The sequence below is a fragment of the Electrophorus electricus genome, chromosome 14 (assembly GCF_041902795.1).
Source record: "Electrophorus electricus isolate QZ-2024a chromosome 14, ASM4190279v1, whole genome shotgun sequence".
Lineage (NCBI taxonomy): Eukaryota > Metazoa > Chordata > Actinopteri > Gymnotiformes > Gymnotidae > Electrophorus > Electrophorus electricus.
Genome location: NC_137510.1, coordinates 12269934 through 12290850, shown reverse-complemented (window position 1 = coordinate 12290850; position 20917 = coordinate 12269934). Strand labels below are relative to the sequence as shown.

Below are 20917 nucleotides of genomic sequence, written 5' to 3'. Positions count from 1 at the left end.
TTAGGTCAAATGTTATTGACTAGTAGTGACCTTCGCTAGGTGTTTCCTAGACTTCAGGGATATGGCAATATGTTGATCAACAGTTTCTTATTCTGAAAGTCATGAACTGTCTCTAGGTGGAATGAACTGAAATGAAAAAAATGATCAGATTTATCCAGTAAAGAAGATATGATGGTTGTTAATGTTATTGTTTTTATTAAACAGAATAGTTTTCCAGCCAAGAACCTGTGATTCTTGTCCTCTAGTGTCATTAAATACTCATAAAAATTGGTGACAAGTTTTATTCTTTTTTACTTATTTTGACTTCATTTTGTGGATAATATATATTACATGTATGTTAAAAATATGTTCAATATATGTTACAAAGACTGTCATCCAAATATGTAACTATTACTATAGTAATAAAATACCCCTCTTGGTAAGAGGGATAGAACGCTACCAGGAAATACCACATACTTTATCAGTACTTCTGATGGAAAACACACATGTAGTGTGTCTCCATATGAAGTAACTGTTACAGTAAAATGCCACAGAAACATAGCCAGTAATTAATTGCAGATATCCTGAGCACTAGATTTATTACACTTCTAAAACACAGAGGAGTCCGTAACTTCTCCTTCTTGTACATCGGCTGTGCTTGGATCTGTCCACAGTTACTTACCATGGCCACTCTCCTGTTCACAGAACAACCTGTGCTTCTCAGTCACATGCTGTCACTGAATAGGAATTTCACAGAGTTATCTTTATACTCAAGGACAAAGGAGAGGACACAACTAAGTGCCAGTGAGGAAAAAAAAAATCAACAGCTGCTCACTGAACTTGAATCTATGTTTGCTAGCTGCATCAAACTATGACACACCTAAAGCCACATGTGAGAGGCACAGATGGCATTATCTGTCATATTTGGCTGCAATTTTTGCTTTCCCCTTTGTTTAAAACATATCAACAATAAAAATACATTTTGCATAAATTGTATTTTGTTTTTCATACTGTTATTGAACTCCATGAATTTACCCTTTATTTTATGTAATTTAAAGGCCTTATTTGCCATCTTATTTGGAATCTATAATCTAGCCTGCTAAGTAAAACTAACAAAACATTAATAAAGACCCTACCAAATTAGGAAGAGGGTTTCTCTGTAGCACATGAACATCACTTCACAAGAAAGCCTTCAATAATTTCATAAAGAAAACACTATGCAAATACATTTGAATTAGAAATTCATTTGACACATTGCTTAGTTAATGTCTTCATAGGCAAAATACCTCTTTAGTTACAAATTTAAAGTTTTCTACATTGTCATTTATAATTTGAATGAATAAAATACAAATTATAAATTGAATTTGAAGAGATTTTGTTAACATCATTATCCATAGCCATTTTTGACTGTCATAGCCTTTACTGAAGCACAATATCAGTGGGGCATTATCTGCAAAATAAGGAATAAATAATTGTGGGAAGGTTAATTTTCAAGTCAATAGTTATCATACACACATGTAAAATGCCACACTGCTCTTTGTATTTGTGAGGTGCCTATTTTTAATGTACTGAGTCACCCCTTATAATTGTTTTCCATTGTGGGTTGGTTATTGGCAAATGTTTTTACTACCCTTCCTGGCTACATGCATCAGAACCATTATCATGTGGAAAAGTCTCTATACCTCACCCTTCTGCACTTCAATCAAACAAAATAGCTGTCCTGCCTAACAATGCCAGATGCCTTATTTGGAGGAAGATTACTTTATAAAAGAGGGAAGGATGGCCTGACCACTAACAGGACTCTGAACTTCTGTCATCCAGCGGTAAAATGCCTTTGTCCATTGTCTTACAAATGACAAAATGTCTAAATTTGATGGTTAAATTCAATAAGTTTATTTCTTTGAAGTGAAAGGTTGTACTAAACAGTTTTTAAAGAGCAACGAACTTGATAATGACAAACCTAACAAGTTGTCTTCTGTTTTTTTATCCTTGAATGTTGTGGTTCAAGGTCAAGAATACTCTCAGATCTTGCCTAGAAGGTGAACAACTGAGGTAAGTACAAACTGTTTCAGTACTGTCAAAGAGTCTTCCTGTCCTAGCTACAAAGCCAGTTATATTTGCATATGAATAGAATGCACTTTGGCAAAAAAACAATCCAGAGAGAACATGCTTGAGGTAGAATGATTGAGGTAGAATATGGTAGCTTTAGTACCGAGGAACTGTATCACACCTTTGCAGCTTCTCAGTGCACATAGTAATGTGATGTTCATTTATTCTTTCACAAACAGGGTTATATCCTCTTTTCAAAACCTAGCAAGTCACAGTAGTCACAGCTGTTCGCATTTCTTTTTTTATTTAGAACATGTTCTGAATGCCAACAATACCATCATTACCCACTGAGTTTTGTAACTACTTGCTTTTGCTATAGTAAAGTGAAAACACTTGCTTTTGCTGTAAAGTGAAATATTTAAGGGGAAATCCACCACTATCATTGCTTTTTTGCACTTTACATATACATATAAACTAAAGCTTCACACATCATCTGTAGACTGAAAGATGGGAGATGCTCAGATGGAGGAGTTTGGGGCAGCTGCCCCCTATCTGAGGAAGTCAGACAGAGAGCGTCTGGAGGCACAAACCCGCCCTTTCGACATGAAGAGGGAATGCTTTGTTCCAGACCCAGTGGAGGAGTATGTGAAAGGATCGATTATCAGTCGTGATGGAGACAAAGTCACGTGTGAGACCGCCAATGGGAAAGTAAGTAAATACTTTAAATAAAGAATGCTAAATAAACAATAAGTAAGTATGCTTAAGAAATAGTACTACTACTACAAAAAATACATTTGTAAGTTAATTTATGCTTATTTCTACATCTATAGGATATCTATATTCTATATCTATAGGAAAAAAATCAACTTATAATGTGAATTCAATTTATAAAATAATGTTTGGAAGTTTATAGAATGTAGCTTAAAAGTCTTGTCTAGAAATGATGTCTAGAAATGATACTGTTGTAGTAGCAGTAGAAATAACTGTAGCAGTAGAAATAACAACAACAACAACAACAACAACAACAACAACAACAACAACAACATTATACCATTGTGTATAATTTATCATGATAGCTACTGATAAAAACTGTAAAATACTCTATTTGAAAAAAAAAATGGAATATTACCTGCAGACCGTGACAGTCAAGGAGGCTGATGTTCACCCTCAAAACCCTCCAAAGTTTGATAAAATTGAGGACATGGCGATGTTCACCTTCCTTCATGAGCCTGCTGTGCTGTTTAACCTCAAAGAGCGTTACGCTGCCTGGATGATATACGTGAGTTAGACATGTGTATTTCTCCACTTATATACTTATTTTTTATGGAGGTGAAAATAGTAACTCTAAGATTCTCTCTATACAGACCTACTCTGGTCTCTTTTGTGTAACCATCAACCCATACAAGTGGCTGCCAGTGTACAACCAAGAAGTTGTACTTGCCTACAGGGGCAGGAAGAGGAGTGAAGCTCCTCCTCACATCTTCTCCATCTCTGATAACGCCTATCAGTACATGCTTGCAGGTATCCACAAACGACTCATGACAGGACAGTACAGCGTTCAAAGAGAACAGCAAATTTTGTGATGTGTCACAATTTAATAACTCTATTTTCCTAAATAATTTGTCCTTGTACTAGTATTGTTCACAACCAAAAATCTATCAGTTGTTCTGACGGCAGTTTCAAAACTTACTTTCCTTTAGACAGGGAAAACCAGTCTATTCTTATCACGTAAGTCTGCCTCTTATAACTGAAGGTTTGTGATATAATTATCAAATATAAATTCCAATTTTCTGATCATGAAACCTTTAGGAATTTTATTTCTGATATTTTACTGGATATTTTAACAGTTTTATATCAGTTTCTTATAAACCTGTTATTATAATAATTAGCCTCTATTTTTAATTCTCATATATTTTTGAATGAGAAGTTGGATGTAATAAAAATTTGTATTTCTACACAGTGGAGAATCTGGTGCTGGAAAAACCGTGAACACCAAGCGAGTCATTCAGTATTTTGCCAGCATTGCTGCTGGTGGTTTTAAGAGGGATCCAAATGATAAAAGGGTAAAATAAACAAACTGAATGTGATATATGAACCAATAAAATGCACACATTAAATATATATATATGTCATTATCAGAACTTTGTTCATCAGTCACCCTTGTAACGGTCTCTTGATTGTGAGTATAATTTAGTCTTCCAGCATTTTTGACACAAATGTTTATCTCTGTTTAGGGAACTCTGGAGGATCAAATCATCCAATGTAACCCTGCCCTGGAAGCTTTTGGTAATGCCAAAACCATCAGAAATGACAACTCATCACGATTTGTAAGTCTCAGAATTTCCAGTAAGGACTGACTACGAGGTTCACACTCAATGCCACACTCAATGCCATAACTTTTACTGATGAAGAAGCTGAATTTCCATGACCTATAATGAATGGAAAAACATTTTGCCTTTGTTAAATGGATGCTGAAAAATCAAGTAACTATAACAACCATTCACACAATACAATAAATGTATGAAAATAATACATTTTGATAAACAGCAACTAGAATTTAAAGATGCTACAAACAAAAATTACTGGATGTTCCATAACTTGACCCAACAATAATGAAATCCTCTGATCTGGATTAGACTTTTTAAAATTCCATGATATTCCAGAAATTCCAGGACCTATGGGAATCTTGTGATTAGGACATTTGCTTCAGTCAAAGGAATGTGACAGTATTTATTTTGTTAAATAGGGCAAGTTCATTCGAATCCACTTTGGTTCTACGGGCAAACTTGCCTCTGCTGATATTGAGACTTGTAAGAACAAATCTTTTAGTAAAAAAATTCTGAATACTTTTCATTCTGAATGATGTGACTAAAGCACTATTAATTACTAGATGTATGTTATTCCTGGTAATACAGATCTTCTGGAGAAGTCCCGTGTTATTTTCCAGCTCAAGGCCGAGAGAGACTACCACATCTTCTATCAGATACTGTCTCAGAAAAAACCCGAGCTACTAGGTCAGCAAGAAATATCTAATAATGTCTTCATTGCCTGTGATTATTCATTTACTTAATTATTTATTTTTACAAAATTACAACAACAAATATATAGTCACCTTCAGTCATGTCCAGGCAAATGGCATATACAGTTATATGGTCTAAATTCCAGTGACTTATTATGCCACCTATAATTCATAACTGCTTCAACAAGATGCCATGATCAAGTGTATTATGTTTGGTTTGTAGCTTTGCTGAGTTTTTCCTGATGTGATCACAATAGTTATGAATCAAAATGCCTATTTATTAGGAATTGTTTTCTATTAGCAAACATGCCTATCCTAAAGTTGTGTATTTTGACACCATTCATCTTCCTTTGTCATAATGCAAAGCTTCGAAAATGCAAAAATGAAATCTGATTGGATGATGGCAACCATGTACCTGAAATGCCCAAAGGCTCACTATTTATTTTTGTGTTTGCAAAAGGAGGAGGAGTATAAAAAAATTCTGGTTAACAGGACATAAAACCAGATTTGATTGAATATCTAAAATACCCGGATATAAACTTTTTGCAGAGTGAAATAAACATAATTAAGGAAAGCTGATTTAATGAAAACATTTGGACTCAGTTTGGCGAATAAGGCAGATGAATGTGTGTTCAATAAAATATTTCTGTAATATTAGAAGCCAAATAGATTTGAATAGTCACCAATGCAAGGCTGACCAAATATTTTGGACTTTTTAAAATGTTTTTGATCCAATTCATCTCAATTTAAGTAAAGGATACAATCAATTTGTCATAAGAATTCAGAAGGTTGATATTAATTTCATTAACCATTTAATTTTTTTTCCTTTTTAAAAGGAAGTATAGGTATACCATACATCTCTTTTCTGTTTCACAGAAATGCTGCTTATTACTGCTAACCCTTATGACTACGCCTACATCTCCCAAGGAGAGACACAAGTGCCATCTATTAATGATGCAGAAGAGCTGATGGCTACTGATGTGTGTAAAAAAAAGAGCTCTCACATTTTCATGTATACAAAAAGGTTTAAAATGCAACCTATAATTGTAAGTTACTTTTTGTGAGGTATTTAACTGCAAGTTACTAAGGTCAAGTACATTGTACATCGTCTAGCATTCTTGACGTGCAAAGAGCTTACATGGATTTAAGAGACATTTTGGTTCTAGGAAGCCTTTGATGTGCTGGGCTTCACCCAGGAGGAGAAGAACAGCATCTATAAGCTGACTGGTGCCATCATGCACTATGGCAACATGAAGTTCAAGCTGAAGCAGAGAGAGGAGCAGGCTGAGGCTGATGGCACTGAAGGTCAGTTCAAACTCAAAATGCAACCATAATTGAAAATCAGAATGTATAAATCCTCATTGAAGTTTCCCAGGAATGTGTGTTTTACCATTTACTCTTTTCACTTTAATAATTTTAAGCATTGTGTGGAAACATGTGGACCCATTTGGACACACTAAATATCACCTTAGCACTTGTTACTTAGGAGGAGCCTAGCTTTCATCCTAGTGAGTGCGTTTGAAGTGTACCAATATTTAGACAGCACAGGTGACAGTGTCTCAAACTAAATTTCCACCATTTGCTATGGCCTGACTGTGCTACAATGAATTTGGGAACATTGGATGATACTGGAACTTTATGTGATGCTTGAATAACAGGAAATATTTATTTCAGATGCTGACAAATCAGCATATTTGATGGGCCTGAACTCTGCTGATCTCATCAAGTCTCTGTGTCACCCCAGAGTCAAAGTAGGAAATGAGTGGGTCACCAGAGGCCAGAATGTCCAACAGGTCAGTAGTGCATGATATTAAATAATCATTTTAGAGAACAAAAATGAAAACACTTTTCTATGATAAATTAATGTATAATCACAACCCCAGGTATATTACGCTGTTGGTGCACTGTCTAAGTCAGTGTATGAGAAGATGTTCCTTTGGATGGTTATGAGAATAAATCAATCTCTGGACACCAAGCAGCCTCGCCAGTACTTCATTGGTGTACTCGACATTGCTGGCTTTGAGATTTTTGATGTACGTTTTCCCTATGATAATAACTTGTTCTTATAATTCTAAATACTATTTGGAGTGAGATTTTGTGTAGTATAATTAATTATTGTATTTCTCCGAAAAGTTTAACACATTTGAGCAGATGTGCATCAACTTCACTAATGAGAAGTTGCAGCAGTTCTTCAACCACCACATGTTTGTTTTGGAGCAAGAGGAATACAAGAAGGAGGGTATTGAGTGGACATTCATTGACTTTGGCATGGATTTACAGGCTTGTATTGATCTCATTGAGAAGGTTGGTAGCCTTTTTCTTAAACTGTATTGTTAGATTCATGTCGATTTCTCCAATTACATGACTCTACATATTTTTCTCTACAGCCCATGGGTATAATGTCTATTCTTGAGGAGGAATGCATGTTCCCGAAGGCCACTGATATTACATTCAAAGCTAAGCTTTATGATAATCATTTGGGAAAATCTGCTAATTTTCAAAAACCCAGGATTGTAAAGGGTAAAGCAGAGGCTCACTTTGCCCTGATTCACTATGCTGGTACTGTTGACTACAACACCAATAACTGGCTGATGAAGAACAAGGATCCCCTCAATGAGACTGTAGTGGGGCTGTACCAGAAGTCTACCATGAAACTATTATCTTACCTGTTTGCAAATTATGCTGGTGCTGACTCAGGTACATAAGCCTAACTGAATTAGAAATGTCATATAGCATCTTAGAAACAATTAGCTAAGTTTATGCTTTTACTCTCTCAAATCTCATAGATTTAATAATCACATTTTTTTCTTAATGGCAGTGGCAGAGACAAGTTCAGGTGGAAAAATTAAGGAAAAGAAGAAAAAGGGTTCTTCTTTCCAGACTGTGTCTGCCCTTCACAGGGTAGGATTAAGGATTCACACATTTAAAACTATATGTATGTAGTTTGACATACAGTGACCATGTAGATAAAGGCTATGATTGCACTGCTAACGCCAGTGCTTTTTATCCTATCCTACATATCCTATTCATATCCTTAGAATATAAATATATCCTGAGCAGTTCTTAAATCACTGTATACAATTTTGCCAAGATATTCTTCATGGCATTTCAGGTACATGGAACTTTTTTTGAGGATTACATATGAATGGAGGTTTGGTAAAATAGATATAGCTATAGGCGATGTAAAGTATGCTCTACATGTCCCACCTTTAGGAAAACTTGAATAAGCTGATGACCAACCTGAGATCAACTCATCCCCACTTTGTGCGCTGCATTATCCCCAATGAGACCAAGACTCCTGGGGCCATGGAAAATCCTCTGGTCATGCATCAGCTCCGCTGTAATGGTGTGTTGGAGGGCATCAGAATCTGCAGAAAGGGCTTCCCCAACAGGATCCTCTATGGAGACTTCAAACAGAGGTAATGTGGTTGCAATACATGAAACATCGGTTTCATAGATGTTTCACTCAATGATGAATGAATTTCAATATTGAAGGAATTAGCCATACATCCATTGACTTTCTATGCATTTTGCAAGTGATGAAATGAAAATTCATTAAGAAAATCTTTATTGGACATTTTCCTGGAAGTTTTTAACAAACTGACTTTTTACAATAAAACTGCTTTACATAATGTCATTTCATAAAAAAAAAAAAAAAGTTTTATAACTTAGCAGATATTGAGCGTGATATGCATAAAATGCTTGATGGAATCATATCTCAAGTTGGTACCTTGATATTTTCACACCGTACTGAACGGCGACAAAAAAGTTTGTTTATGTCTCACCTAGTTGCTACAATCACTAACATGATGATGGACCAGAAAGTAAGCATTTTATCAAGAAATTGCCCTTTAAATGTGTTATAGCCCATTTATGAAAATGTTTTTTTTTTTTAATTACATTTTTAAAATGTAGCTATTTCTACAAATCCTGAAAGGTGCTGGTGGTCCAAGACTTTTGCATAGTAGTACATAGTGTGTGTCTTGGTCATGTAAAGAAGTACCATCATTGAACTTGCCAATTTTTATATTAACAGCAATTCATTTATTATAAAACGTCAATTATTATGGTCAATTATTATAAAACATTACATATAACTGTGGCCAAATGTTTTAGTACAAAAAGAATTATTCTAACAATGAGTGTGTTTACATTCACTCAGTAATCCAAAAATAGTAAGAATCCAATTAACACTGTCCAATTAACCAATTAGCATTAATCAAATTAAAACATTTATATGCACTTCAAAAATCAACAAATGTGTGGGGCTCCAGCAATCAGGGTCCCACTTCTGGCCACAAGCGGTTGGCTGAAAAAAATTAAAAAACTAAACTAAAAGCCTTCTTACTTTCATTGTTTGATACCAAAGAGATGCCACAACATGCTAGCTAGCTAATCAAATCTCTTGAACACAACCATGAAACACTCATATCGCAGAAATACTCAAAGAAAAAATTTAAGGAAAAGAAACCAGGATGATTCAGTTCTGACTGCAGTAAGAAGATAGGTAAAGATTATACAGGGTGGGTAAATATTATAATTTGCTATGAAAATAAAAATGTCTTTGATTAGGGCCCCCAGACATAACTTTGCTTGGCGCCCCAGAAATGCCAAATCAGTCCCTGTAAGTAATCCGCAAACTCTGAGTTTACAGTATGTGAGACTGGCAGTAATCTGATTTCTGTCCACCAATAACTCACAGAAGAAGTAGCACATGATAAAAAAAAACAGATTATTTTTGATTTGGCTACTATTCAAAATTACACGTGTAGTTTCTGGTACAGCTTTGTCTGTCCAGGTATGTTTTGCACATGTACAATCTAAGAAATCTATAATGGTGCTCAAACCCAGGACAGATAGGTGATGACACCGACACTGGGTGAGCTACCACGCTTTAATGATGGTATGCCCGTGTGCAAAACAGTTAGAGCTTAGAACAGGTAAAACAAGAGATGTAAAAAAAAAAAACAACAACGGTGGGGAGCCGAATGAGCTCCCGCTAGACTGTGGTGGCCATAAAATGACCTGCACATATATCGCACTTTAAAGGAAAGGATGATGACAAAACGGGAGGGAAAACTAAACACCACCAAGGGAAAACAAAGGATGCCATGGGAAGAATGGCAGCCCCGATGCACTGGGGAAAACCAAACCCTAAAACTTCCCAAACAAAACCAGAAAACCGGGAGGAACTTCATTGGCTAAGGGAGAGGCAGACTTGAGAGGGAAAACTGGAGAAGGGAGGGGACATGTAAAAACACAGACACCTTCACAGAGCAGAAGAGAGGTGCAATACAAGGGCTCACAGACCTCAATACCCAGAGTTACCGGCTAGGAGCTTGGCTCAAAACTTTAGCAAAAACCCAGCACTGAGTTACTGGGTCACTGGGCTTATATAGACCTAGCCCAGCTGTTGGGCATCAAGCCTGATTGGTAGTGTGCCTGACTCGAAGCCTCCCCATGGTGGCCGGAGGGGGCCTTGGCTGGTGCCAACCCTTACAACATCTGAAAGAAAGTATGTGGATAAATGCACTAAGTCCAAATACTGAGAAGTAACAGATTTTTAAAAATGCTGCGATAACCTTAATTTGATCTAAGAAATCAGAGTATGCAGAGTATGCTCGTATAATACGAATACTTGAATAATCAGGTAACTGCAGAAATTCAATAATGATTATTGAATGCACATAACCACACTCTGTATTTTGAACTGTGCATTTACAGATATCGTATTCTGAATCCTGCTGCTATTCCTGAAGGACAGTTCATCGACAGTAGGAAAGGAGCTGAGAAGTTATTGGCTTCCTTGGACATTGACCATAACCAGTACAAGTTTGGCCATACCAAGGTGCAGTGCTGCAGTTCTCATTGATTTTACTGCATCAGTCTACTGAGAGAAAAAATAATTTTTTTTTCCCCCTTCAAGGTATTTTTTAAGGCTGGTCTACTGGGTCTGCTTGAAGAGATGAGAGATGACCGTCTTGCTCTAATCATCACTCGTTTTCAGGCTTGGTCTCGGGGTTTTCTCTCAAGAATTGAATTCCAGAAAATTGTTGCACGCAGGTAGGAATTAAAGATTGGGCAAACTTCATTAATCTTTTTTGTTGTTGATGATGATAATTTGGTTACTTTGGTTAATTTGTTTAATCACATTTTAGGGATGCCTTGCTTGTGATTCAGTGGAACATCCGTGCCTTCATGGGTGTCAAGAACTGGCCCTGGATGAAGCTGTACTTCAAAATCAAGCCATTGCTAAGGTCTGCTGAAGCTGAAAAGGAGATGGCCAATTTGAAGGAAGAATTCTTGAAGCTTAAAGAGGCTTATGCTAAATGTGAAGCCCGCAAGAAGGAACTAGAAGAGAAAATGGTCACACTCCTCCAAGAGAAAAATGACCTACAGCTGCAAGTCCAGACTGTGAGATAATGGATTAAAAATCTAATTACCATGGACCTTTTCAAAGAGACCATAGAAACTTAAATTTATTTTCTATTTTAAAACAGGAGCAAGATAATCTCTGTGATGCTGAAGAACGATGTGAAGGTCTGATCAAGAACAAGATCCAACTTGAAGCAAAATGCAAAGAGCTGACTGAAAGACTGGAGGATGAAGAAGAGATGAATGCTGAATTGAGTGCTAAAAAGAGAAAGCTGGAGGATGAATGCTCTGAGCTAAAGAAAGACATTGATGATCTGGAACTCACTTTGGCCAAAGTGGAGAAAGAGAAGCATGCAACTGAGAATAAGGTTAAATCTGTTATGCCTTAGCTAGAAATAAAATACTGAAATGAAAAGTGGCAACATTTAACAAATTACTTTGCAGGCAAAATACCTTACAAATGTATTGTGATAAAATATAACAAGTTAAGTTCCTCCTGATAGGTTAAAAACTTAACAGAGGAGATGGCAGCCCTGGATGAAATCATTGCTAAGCTGACCAAAGAGAAAAAAGCTCTGCAGGAGGCTCACCAGCAAACACTTGATGACCTCCAGAGTGAAGAGGACAAAGTCAACACTCTGACCAAGGCCAAAGCTAAGCTGGAGCAGCAAGTTGATGATGTCAGTGATTGTTTAATTATGTCTGCATTTAAACTTTAAAAGATTTCTTTTACTGACTATCTTGTAAACAATTAAAATTTTTCTGAGCAGCTTGAGGGATCCCTGGAACAGGAAAAAAAGCTCCGCATGGACCTTGAGAGGGCTAAAAGGAAGCTTGAAGGGGATTTAAAATTAAGCCAAGAGAATATCATGGACTTGGAAAATGACAAGCAACAGCTGGAGGAGAGACTGAAAAAGTAGGATTCTAATAAAATAAAAATGGGGCGCAATAATGCAACAATTTGCAATTCAACACCAACTAATGCATGTTTATCATAAAACCAGGAAGGATTTTGAGATGAGCCACCTCAACAGCAAGATTGAGGATGAGCAAGCAATAGCAACCCAGCTGCAGAAGAAACTAAAGGAACTGCAGGTAGTCTAACATCTTATTTGGTTCACAGACACTGCTGACTTATTTAATTTGACTTTAATACTCATTGTAGTATCTAATATTATAGGCCCGTATTGAGGAGCTTGAGGAAGAACTGGAGGCTGAGAGGGCTGCACGTTCCAAGGTTGAGAAACAGAGGGCAGATTTGGCCAGAGAACTGGAAGAGATCAGTGAAAGATTGGAGGAGGCTGGTGGTGCCACTGCTGCACAGATTGAAATGAATAAGAAAAGAGATGCTGAATTCCAGAAACTGCGCCGGGATCTTGAAGAGGCCACTCTACAGCATGAGGCCACTGCTGCAACTCTGAGGAAGAAACATGCTGACAGTGTGGCTGACCTTGGAGAGCAGATAGACAACCTACAGAGAGTGAAGCAGAAGCTTGAGAAAGAGAAGAGTGAACTGAGACTGGAGCTTGATGATGTGGTCTCCAATATGGAACAGATTGTCAAATCCAAGGTAAGGATTTTGCCTCTCGGACCTCAATGATTAGCTTTGTTACTTTGGTAACAGCTTTGCATGCTCTTGGTGCTTTCTTAACCAACCTCATGAGGCAGCTACATTTATGTATCTTTAAAAAATTAAGCATAAATCATGAGATTAAAATTCCTTGAAGACTATTAAAACCATATATTCAGTTAGGTGCTTTCAAACCTATTGGCTGGTAATATGTGTATCTTAAGTATAAAATTGCTGATGTCTATTCCATGATCCAGACAAACCTGGAAAAAATGTGCAGAACTCTGGAGGACCAGATGACTGAATATAGGACTAAATTTGAGGAAGGACAACGTAGCATCAATGACTTCAGCTTGCAAAAAGCTAAACTGCAAACAGAAAATGGTAGGTACTTGGTTAAGGGGTGTGATATATGCTGTGTGTAAAAATATTTCCTATTGTAATATCTTGTAATAGGTGAACTTGCAAGACAGTTGGAAGAAAAGGATTCCTTAGTATCTCAGCTGACCAGAGGAAAGCAGTCCTATACGCAACAAATTGAGGATCTCAAGAGACAACTTGAAGAGGAAGTAAAAGTATTTACTCTACTGGTGTTTTCTAAACTATATTTGGTCAAGCCCTGCAAATTTTATAATCAACCATTTTCTTGTTCCAGGCTAAAAATGCCTTAGCCCATGCAGTGCAGTCTGCTCGCCATGATGCTGACCTGCTAAGAGAGCAGTTTGAGGAGGAGCAGGAGGCCAAGGCTGAGCTGCAGCGCAGTCTGTCCAAAGCAAATTCTGAGGTGGCTCAGTGGAGGACCAAGTATGAAACAGATGCCATCCAGAGGACAGAAGAGCTGGAGGATGCAAAGTAAGAAATCAGAAAGGCATTGGATTTTTTCATTTACATGTATTACTTGGCCTACGTAAGGGAAAATAAATATCTCAAAATGCTAATAAAAAAGGAAAGTCCAAATTGAAATATTCTACATGCAGGAAGAAACTTGCTCAACGACTACAAGATGCAGAGGAAGCTGTGGAAGCTGTCAATGCCAAATGCTCTTCCCTCGAAAAAACCAAGCACAGACTCCAGAATGAGATTGAAGATCTCATGGTTGATGTGGAAAGATCCAATGCTGCAGCTGCTGCTCTGGACAAGAAACAAAGAAACTTTGACAAGGTAACAATGTGTTAGTAACGCCTTGCTAGTTTTCTCTTTTTGAATAACAAGCAAAAATGTAGCCTCTACCTGGTGGTTTAAGGTAAGTCAGGTAAAAATGAAGTTGTATGAAGCTTTTATCCAGCATGACTGACTAGAGGTTTCCACCTGCCTTTTTAACTCAAAGGACTATGACAAAGCTTTAATTTCTAGTATAAACAGATTCTTACTAGTTTTACTTTGTTGCTTAATTAATTTCCCTGATAACATCTCAGTGTATTAAATACCATAGAATGTTTTACAGAATATACACAATGAATAGTAGTTTATCAAACCCCATGATCCATCTGCATTTTAACTAAAATTTTTAAATGACAATTAGGTAATTTTAAACAATTAGGTACTTATTTACTCAGTTACTTTTATCTAGAATTGCACAAAGAGGACTTTCTCTGCTGATGAAAAATTGACTACAAATTTTATATTTCTTTTGTTTTATATTTTCACATATGAAACCTACAAATAACCTGAACAGTTTATGCAAATTCCAAAACTACCATTCATTGGAAATGATTAAAAAATATCATAAAATACTTGATGTCAAAGATAGTTCTTGGCATGGAAATATATCAGAGACTATAGACTACTTTAATATAATTTACTACAAGTTTTCACCAACAGAAAGAACATAAATATGTTCACATTTTTGGTATAAACAGGTGCTTGCTGAGTGGAAACAAAAATATGAAGAGTCTCAGAGTGAGTTAGAGAGCTCCCAAAAGGAGGCCAGATCTCTAAGCACTGAGCTGTTCAAACTGAAGAACTCCTACGAGGAATCTTTGGATCACCTGGAGACCATGAAAAGGGAGAACAAGAACCTGCAAGGTAGCCATGTTTGGTACATGGAATGTATGAGAACATTAATTCTTGTACAAACAACACATTCTGATTTGCATTCTGAAAACCTTGTTTGTCAAACAGAGGAAATCTCTGACCTCACTGAGCATATTAGTGAGAGTGGAAAGAGCATTCATGAACTGGAGAAAATGCGTAAACAGCTAGAACAGGAAAAGGCTGAAATTCAGTCTGCTTTGGAAGAAGCTGAGGTACTCAAATTATAGTAATTCTCTATCATAAGCATATTGATACTTCAAGTACAGAAATAAACACATTTAGAGAATAAGATTACAATTATAATACTTTGAAAGAAAAACTCTTGATTTGAATGACTAAACTGTGACTTCAGGCTTCCCTTGAGCATGAAGAAGGAAAGATCTTAAGGGCTCAGCTGGAATTCAATCAAGTGAAAGCTGATATAGAACGTAAGATGACTGAGAAAGATGAGGAGATGGAACAGGCTAAGAGGACCCAACAAAGAGTGGTGGATACCCTGCAAAGCTCTCTAGAGTCTGAGACTCGCAGCAGAAATGAAGCCCTCAGACTGAAGAAAAAGATGGAGGGAGACCTAAATGAGATGGAAATCCAACTCAGCCAGGCTAACAGGCAGGCTGCAGAGGCCCAGAAACAACTCAAGAGCCTTCATGGACATATGAAAGTATGCCCATAAAATGTGATATATTGGAAGTAGTGATGAATTGTTATTAAAAAAACACATGATTTTCTGATTTATTGTGGACTTTTACTTTGAAGGACACTCAACTACATCTAGATGATGCTCTCCGAGCTAATGATGATCTCAAAGAGAACATTGCCATTGTGGAGAGACGCAACAATTTGGTGCAGGCTGAACTGGATGAGCTGAGGTCCCTGGTGGAGCAGACTGAGAGAGGCCGGAAACTGGCTGAACAAGAACTGCTGGATGTGACTGAGAGGGTTCAGCTATTGCACTCTCAGGTAGTATATACATTTCTTCTGTTATCAAATTGAAAGGATGTAGAATTTTTCATATAGAATAACAACCTCTTAACTGTATGTAGAACACCAGCCTACTAAACCAGAAGAAGAAGCTAGAGGGAGACACTGCCCAGCTTCAGACTGAGGTAGAGGAGGCTGTACAAGAGTGCAGGAATGCTGAAGAAAAGGCTAAAAAAGCCATCACTGATGCTGCCATGATGGCAGAGGAGCTGAAGAAGGAGCAGGACACTAGTGCTCACCTGGAACGCATGAAGAAGAACATGGAGCAGACTATAAAGGACCTGCAGCACCGTTTGGATGAAGCTGAGCAAATTGCCATGAAGGGTGGCAAGAAACAACTCCAAAAACTAGAGGCCAGGGTGAGTTTATGAATTTTCTTTATAAATAATGTAGAACTATTCATTGCCTTAATTTTTACAACAGTAATTCATATATTACTTTGTAGGTGAGGGAGTTGGAAAACGAAGTAGAGATAGAACAGAAAAAGTCCAGTGAATCACTGAAGGGAATTCGCAAATATGAGAGACGCATCAAGGAGCTCACCTACCAGGTTTCTTCTGTTTTCAACACCCCATTATCATATGGAAAATGTGTGCATTGTCAGAAATGAGAACAGGGTTATCCTATAATATTTACAGACTGAGGAAGACCGTAAGAATCTGGCCCGTCTCCAAGACTTGGTTGACAAACTACAGCTGAAAGTCAAGTCTTACAAGAGAGCTGCAGAGGAGGCTGTAAGTGCATCACTAACACAACTCTTGAATGCATTTTAGGGTCCATGTCAAGTTCCATAGTTATATTTTTATATTTTGTATGTTCACGTTTATCAGGAGGAGCAAGCAAATGTGCATCTGGGCAAGTTCCGCAAGCTGCAGCATGAGCTGGATGAGGCAGAGGAGAGGGCTGATATTGCTGAGTCTCAGGTCAACAAACTGAGGGCCAAGAGTCGTGACACTGGCTCCAAGGTGAGTTCTTTCATTAGCACAACTTTCCATGCTAAAGAATATTTCAGCAAAATACTAAATTCCATGATTTCCCCCATGCTTCCCATGCCCAAAAGTATGGACACAACTTTCAGCTTCACGATTCTATGGTTTTTAGCTACATGCTGATTTTTTGGTTATTTTTAGAAACAAAAATTCAGTGCCAGAAAAAAATGCAGTGTCAGAAACAGCATATTTATGTACATGTGAGAATGAATCAACATGGCATTGTACTTTTGTACATTTTTAAAGACAGTATGTTAAACTATGTTAGAAATAACATAACTAAGTTTATTTGATAATTGCTTGACACAGTTTGAGGCAAATGTTTGAGGATTTTTCCATGCAGTTGGTAAAATGCTAATGGCTAAGAATATTGTAAAAGCATTACTTCATTATTAGTCCCTTAGCTCCATGGCAAAGCTATAGGAGCAAAATTTGGAGAATTAACATGCCTTGGCTAATCAATTATATTTGGGATAAAGAGGAAAATTGGAATTGGTCATACTTCATACACCTTGCAACGAATTGTCCTTTTCTTTATCTTTTTCTCTCACAGAAGGGACATGATGAAGAATGAAAAAGTCTCTGTTTGTGGTTTGGCCCCAATAACTGTATTTACATAGCATAAAAATGCTTCTTTTGTCTGTGCTGTTCTTTCTGTTTAATAATGCAGTGCTGCCGCATTTGTTTCATTTAACAGCAATAAAATGTGATTCAGATATGACTGTACATTTATCAATTAATTACAGATGAATAGCAAACATTCATATTAGACTTAGCACCTTAAATACTGAAATACTTAAGTAAACAAAATATGTGGAATGGTACATTTACTTCAGTAGCTAATTTAAATATTACATATAGATATTATCAAAATGTTATCTATAATTATTGATACAGAAAATGAGAGAACCATGTGACACAAAATTAAGAGATTCAAGAAACTAACATTGATATTATGTATGCTCCCCCTCCCTTTAATGGAAGAATGACATTTTGTTATTCCAAAGCCACCAAATAATTTGGTTCTTTCAAATTCATAACAAACTGCCTGTTTTAATTTGAAAATGAAATCTGACTATATTGATAATTAGAATCAAGTCAGACAGGGCACACACACACACACACACACATATATATGGGCCTTCAATCTGCATTTGAAGACAGCAAGGGACTCACCTATATGGACAAGCAGTCAAGGTTCATTCTGCACATGACTGCCAGCACAAAGAGTAGTCTTGAGGAATATCTTCCTTGACTTTTGATCAGTAGTTATTTAAGTTGAGCTTTATTTGAGGCACAAAGGGCATGAGAAATCATGTGGAGTTTGACCAGTGCTTGAGCTGAGAATGACAGGTGGTTGTCCATGCATTTTCAGGCAACATGATAAATCAGTTCTCAAAGGAGATAAAAGAAACATAAGATCTAATCAGCAGACTTTTAGGAAAAGTCCTCCATCAAGAGGTTTGCCTACCTCTGTAACATTTAAATTACAATTTCCTCTGAATGAGCGCCAAATACATAGAAGGCTCTGAAAATCTTATTTGGTACAGCTCTGTGCTGCTTTGTTAGTTATGTTTTATCTTGGCAAAGGACTAAAAATATCTGCTACTCTTTGCTGCTTTGTACAACACTAATGTTTAATAAACTATTTAGGATGGAAATTCTTAAAATACTGCAAACTCATGTACCTATGAATTATCTAAGCAAATTTTGTTCTAAAGCATATATGTCCTAAAGCAACAGTGAATAATAACAAACAACAGTCATGGCCTGCTACAGGAAAGTGTATCAGCACTTTTTGGCAGACATAAGATGTTAAAGTATAAAATAGGCTAAAATAATACATTAATGTATCAATAAGTTTAAGAAGTTAAATTTAATAAAAGTGACTCACATTACCAAAATTCACCCCAATGTGCCTTATTGAGAAATGGAAAAGAGCACCTACCTTCCCAAATAAAGAGCTGAAGATGTTTTGTGTGTGCTCTGCTGTTGGCTGGGTGGGTGGGTGCCATAAAAGGCATGGTCCCTTTTGATGGATGTCAATGCCCAACAAGGTCCCTGTACATGATTGTCCCAACAGCTTAATCTTAGTTAAAATAACATTCCTTGTTAGATTTCTATACATACTGAAATAATGATATATATGTTAAAAAAAAGAGATCAACTTAAAATTAATTCAGAAATAAATGCTTCTCAATATCCGACAAATATTGTACTTATTAATGTGTTTTTGACAGTTGTCTCACCTGAGTAAAATGGTTCCTCCTTCTCTCAACTGCAAAGGGCACCTAAAATAAAAAGAAGGAAAATCTCTATTAGGGAAAACAAGTACCTGCTGGAGATTCTGAAGCCTGCTGTAAGATAAGTTGTCTTAGTACTGTTCAAGGTGATGATAAGTCAAAAAGGGTAGTGGCGATTAGAGGAGGAGTCTATATTGAGCAGCTGAGAATTAGAGGGCATGGGGTTGGTTCAATGGTTTCCAAAGCATTCAGCAATGCTGCAACCTTAAACCAGATCACAGTGCACTTAAGCTATATTAGGAGCTCAATTGAAGGCTGAGGGGCCCTAACAGTTTGCACAAAAAGTCTACGGATAAATAATTGTATGCAAGTGATTGGGAAAGAAAAATATATAACTAGTACTTATGTTAAATTTTAAGCTCAAATTGGAAAACAATTTAGGGCCCGAACAGTTTGCACAAAAAGTCTAAGAATAAAGAATTATACGTAAATGATTGGGAAAGAAAAATATATAACTAGTATTTATGTTACATTTTAACCTCAAATTGAAAAACAAAGGGCTTCCAGCATGTATGTTTTCTCATCAAATGTAGGATGAGAGACATATTATGATCATTATGGAGAATCTAGAATATTAACTGTCTTTACTCTCTTGAAAAGACAAAAACACAGACAAAATAGTGGGACCTATTTTTAAAAACTTTATCTTTTCCTCTTTGAACCTATTTAACTAAAGACGTTTGGTAATAATACAAACTGAATTGGATGTGTATTGTTTTTCCTCAAACAGCCATGAAAAATAAATAGCCTATATGTTATAAAGAGCAGAAGGGTGCCAACATCTATGACAAGGTCCTGTTATTTATGTCTTTGGACACCGTTAGAAGTGAAGCATCTGTTCTAGTCGTCCAGGGCTCTTCTCAATGGAGAGGCACTCAGGAGGAATTTCACAGTGTTATATTTGCACTGAAGGACAATGACAAGGAAACAATGTGACATAAACAGGCTGTGTGTGTGTGTGTGTGTGTGTGTGTGTGTGTGTGTGTGTGTGTGTGTGTGTGTGTGTGTGTGTGTGGTACAAATAATCACACATAAAATGGTATAAAAACATCGCTCCCTGTACATTCACTTAGGATTATTAAGATGTTCATACCAATCATTTATTTTAATTTTTCATTTAAGTGAGAAACTTCCACTCAGAATAACTAAATTGTGTGTTTAAAGCAAGATATAATTTGTCTGGTGATAACACCCCAGTCAAATATCTAATGAAAGGACCATGGAGTGACCATGGAGTAAAAGGTCCATGGAGTGACTCTTATTTTGAAGACTATTTAGTTTGCAGTTAAGACATTTAACATCTTTCTATTTGTGAAAGACAAATAGAAGATAGCAGGAATGAGGACATAATTGATACATATTGCAGCTGACTTGCACCGTGTACTAAGTTTCCTAACCTTTAACTTTCACACGCAGCATGCCTTATTGTTAAACTTGCACCCATTTATGACCAGACATGCTTTGCACTATAAATGAAATAGTATAATATATATATATGCCAATACTCATAACAATATAAAACATACATGAGAGCTTTATTTCATGTGAAATACATTTTACATTTGAAAGTGATAAAACCTTGTAAAAATCTATTTAAAAAAGAAAACGTTATCATATC

General features: G+C 36.6%; 1 protein-coding gene and 1 long non-coding RNA gene across 2 annotated transcripts; one reads left to right on the top strand and one right to left on the bottom strand.

Moving 5' to 3' along the window:
- The first annotated feature begins 1690 nt into the window (after window positions 1–1690).
- Window positions 1691–17712, top strand: LOC113572963 (myosin-7-like). Its single transcript, XM_081696152.1, has 39 exons — window positions 1691–1802; window positions 1988–2031; window positions 2528–2736; window positions 3164–3307; window positions 3393–3549; window positions 3729–3756; window positions 3989–4091; window positions 4263–4355; window positions 4775–4838; window positions 4944–5042; window positions 5924–6027; window positions 6214–6352; window positions 6722–6840; window positions 6931–7080; window positions 7181–7351; window positions 7435–7744; window positions 7866–7948; window positions 8261–8466; window positions 10772–10895; window positions 10974–11110; window positions 11206–11461; window positions 11548–11790; window positions 11926–12102; window positions 12193–12338; window positions 12427–12517; window positions 12603–12992; window positions 13250–13376; window positions 13449–13567; window positions 13648–13844; window positions 13970–14153; window positions 14852–15017; window positions 15114–15238; window positions 15379–15687; window positions 15783–15986; window positions 16070–16366; window positions 16453–16557; window positions 16646–16741; window positions 16838–16972; window positions 17550–17712. Exons 3-39 carry the CDS (start codon window positions 2536–2538, stop codon window positions 17568–17570), a joined length of 5820 nt encoding a protein of 1939 aa, XP_081552278.1. The 5' UTR covers window positions 1691–1802; window positions 1988–2031; window positions 2528–2535; the 3' UTR covers window positions 17571–17712.
- Window positions 8599–19380, bottom strand: LOC113572966 (uncharacterized). Its single transcript, XR_014116881.1, has 4 exons — window positions 19246–19380; window positions 18945–19057; window positions 18173–18336; window positions 8599–10552 (listed from the first exon to the last, which is right to left on the bottom strand). It is a non-coding gene; the product is annotated as an uncharacterized LOC113572966 (long non-coding RNA).
- Between the last annotated feature and the right edge of the window lie 1537 nt (window positions 19381–20917).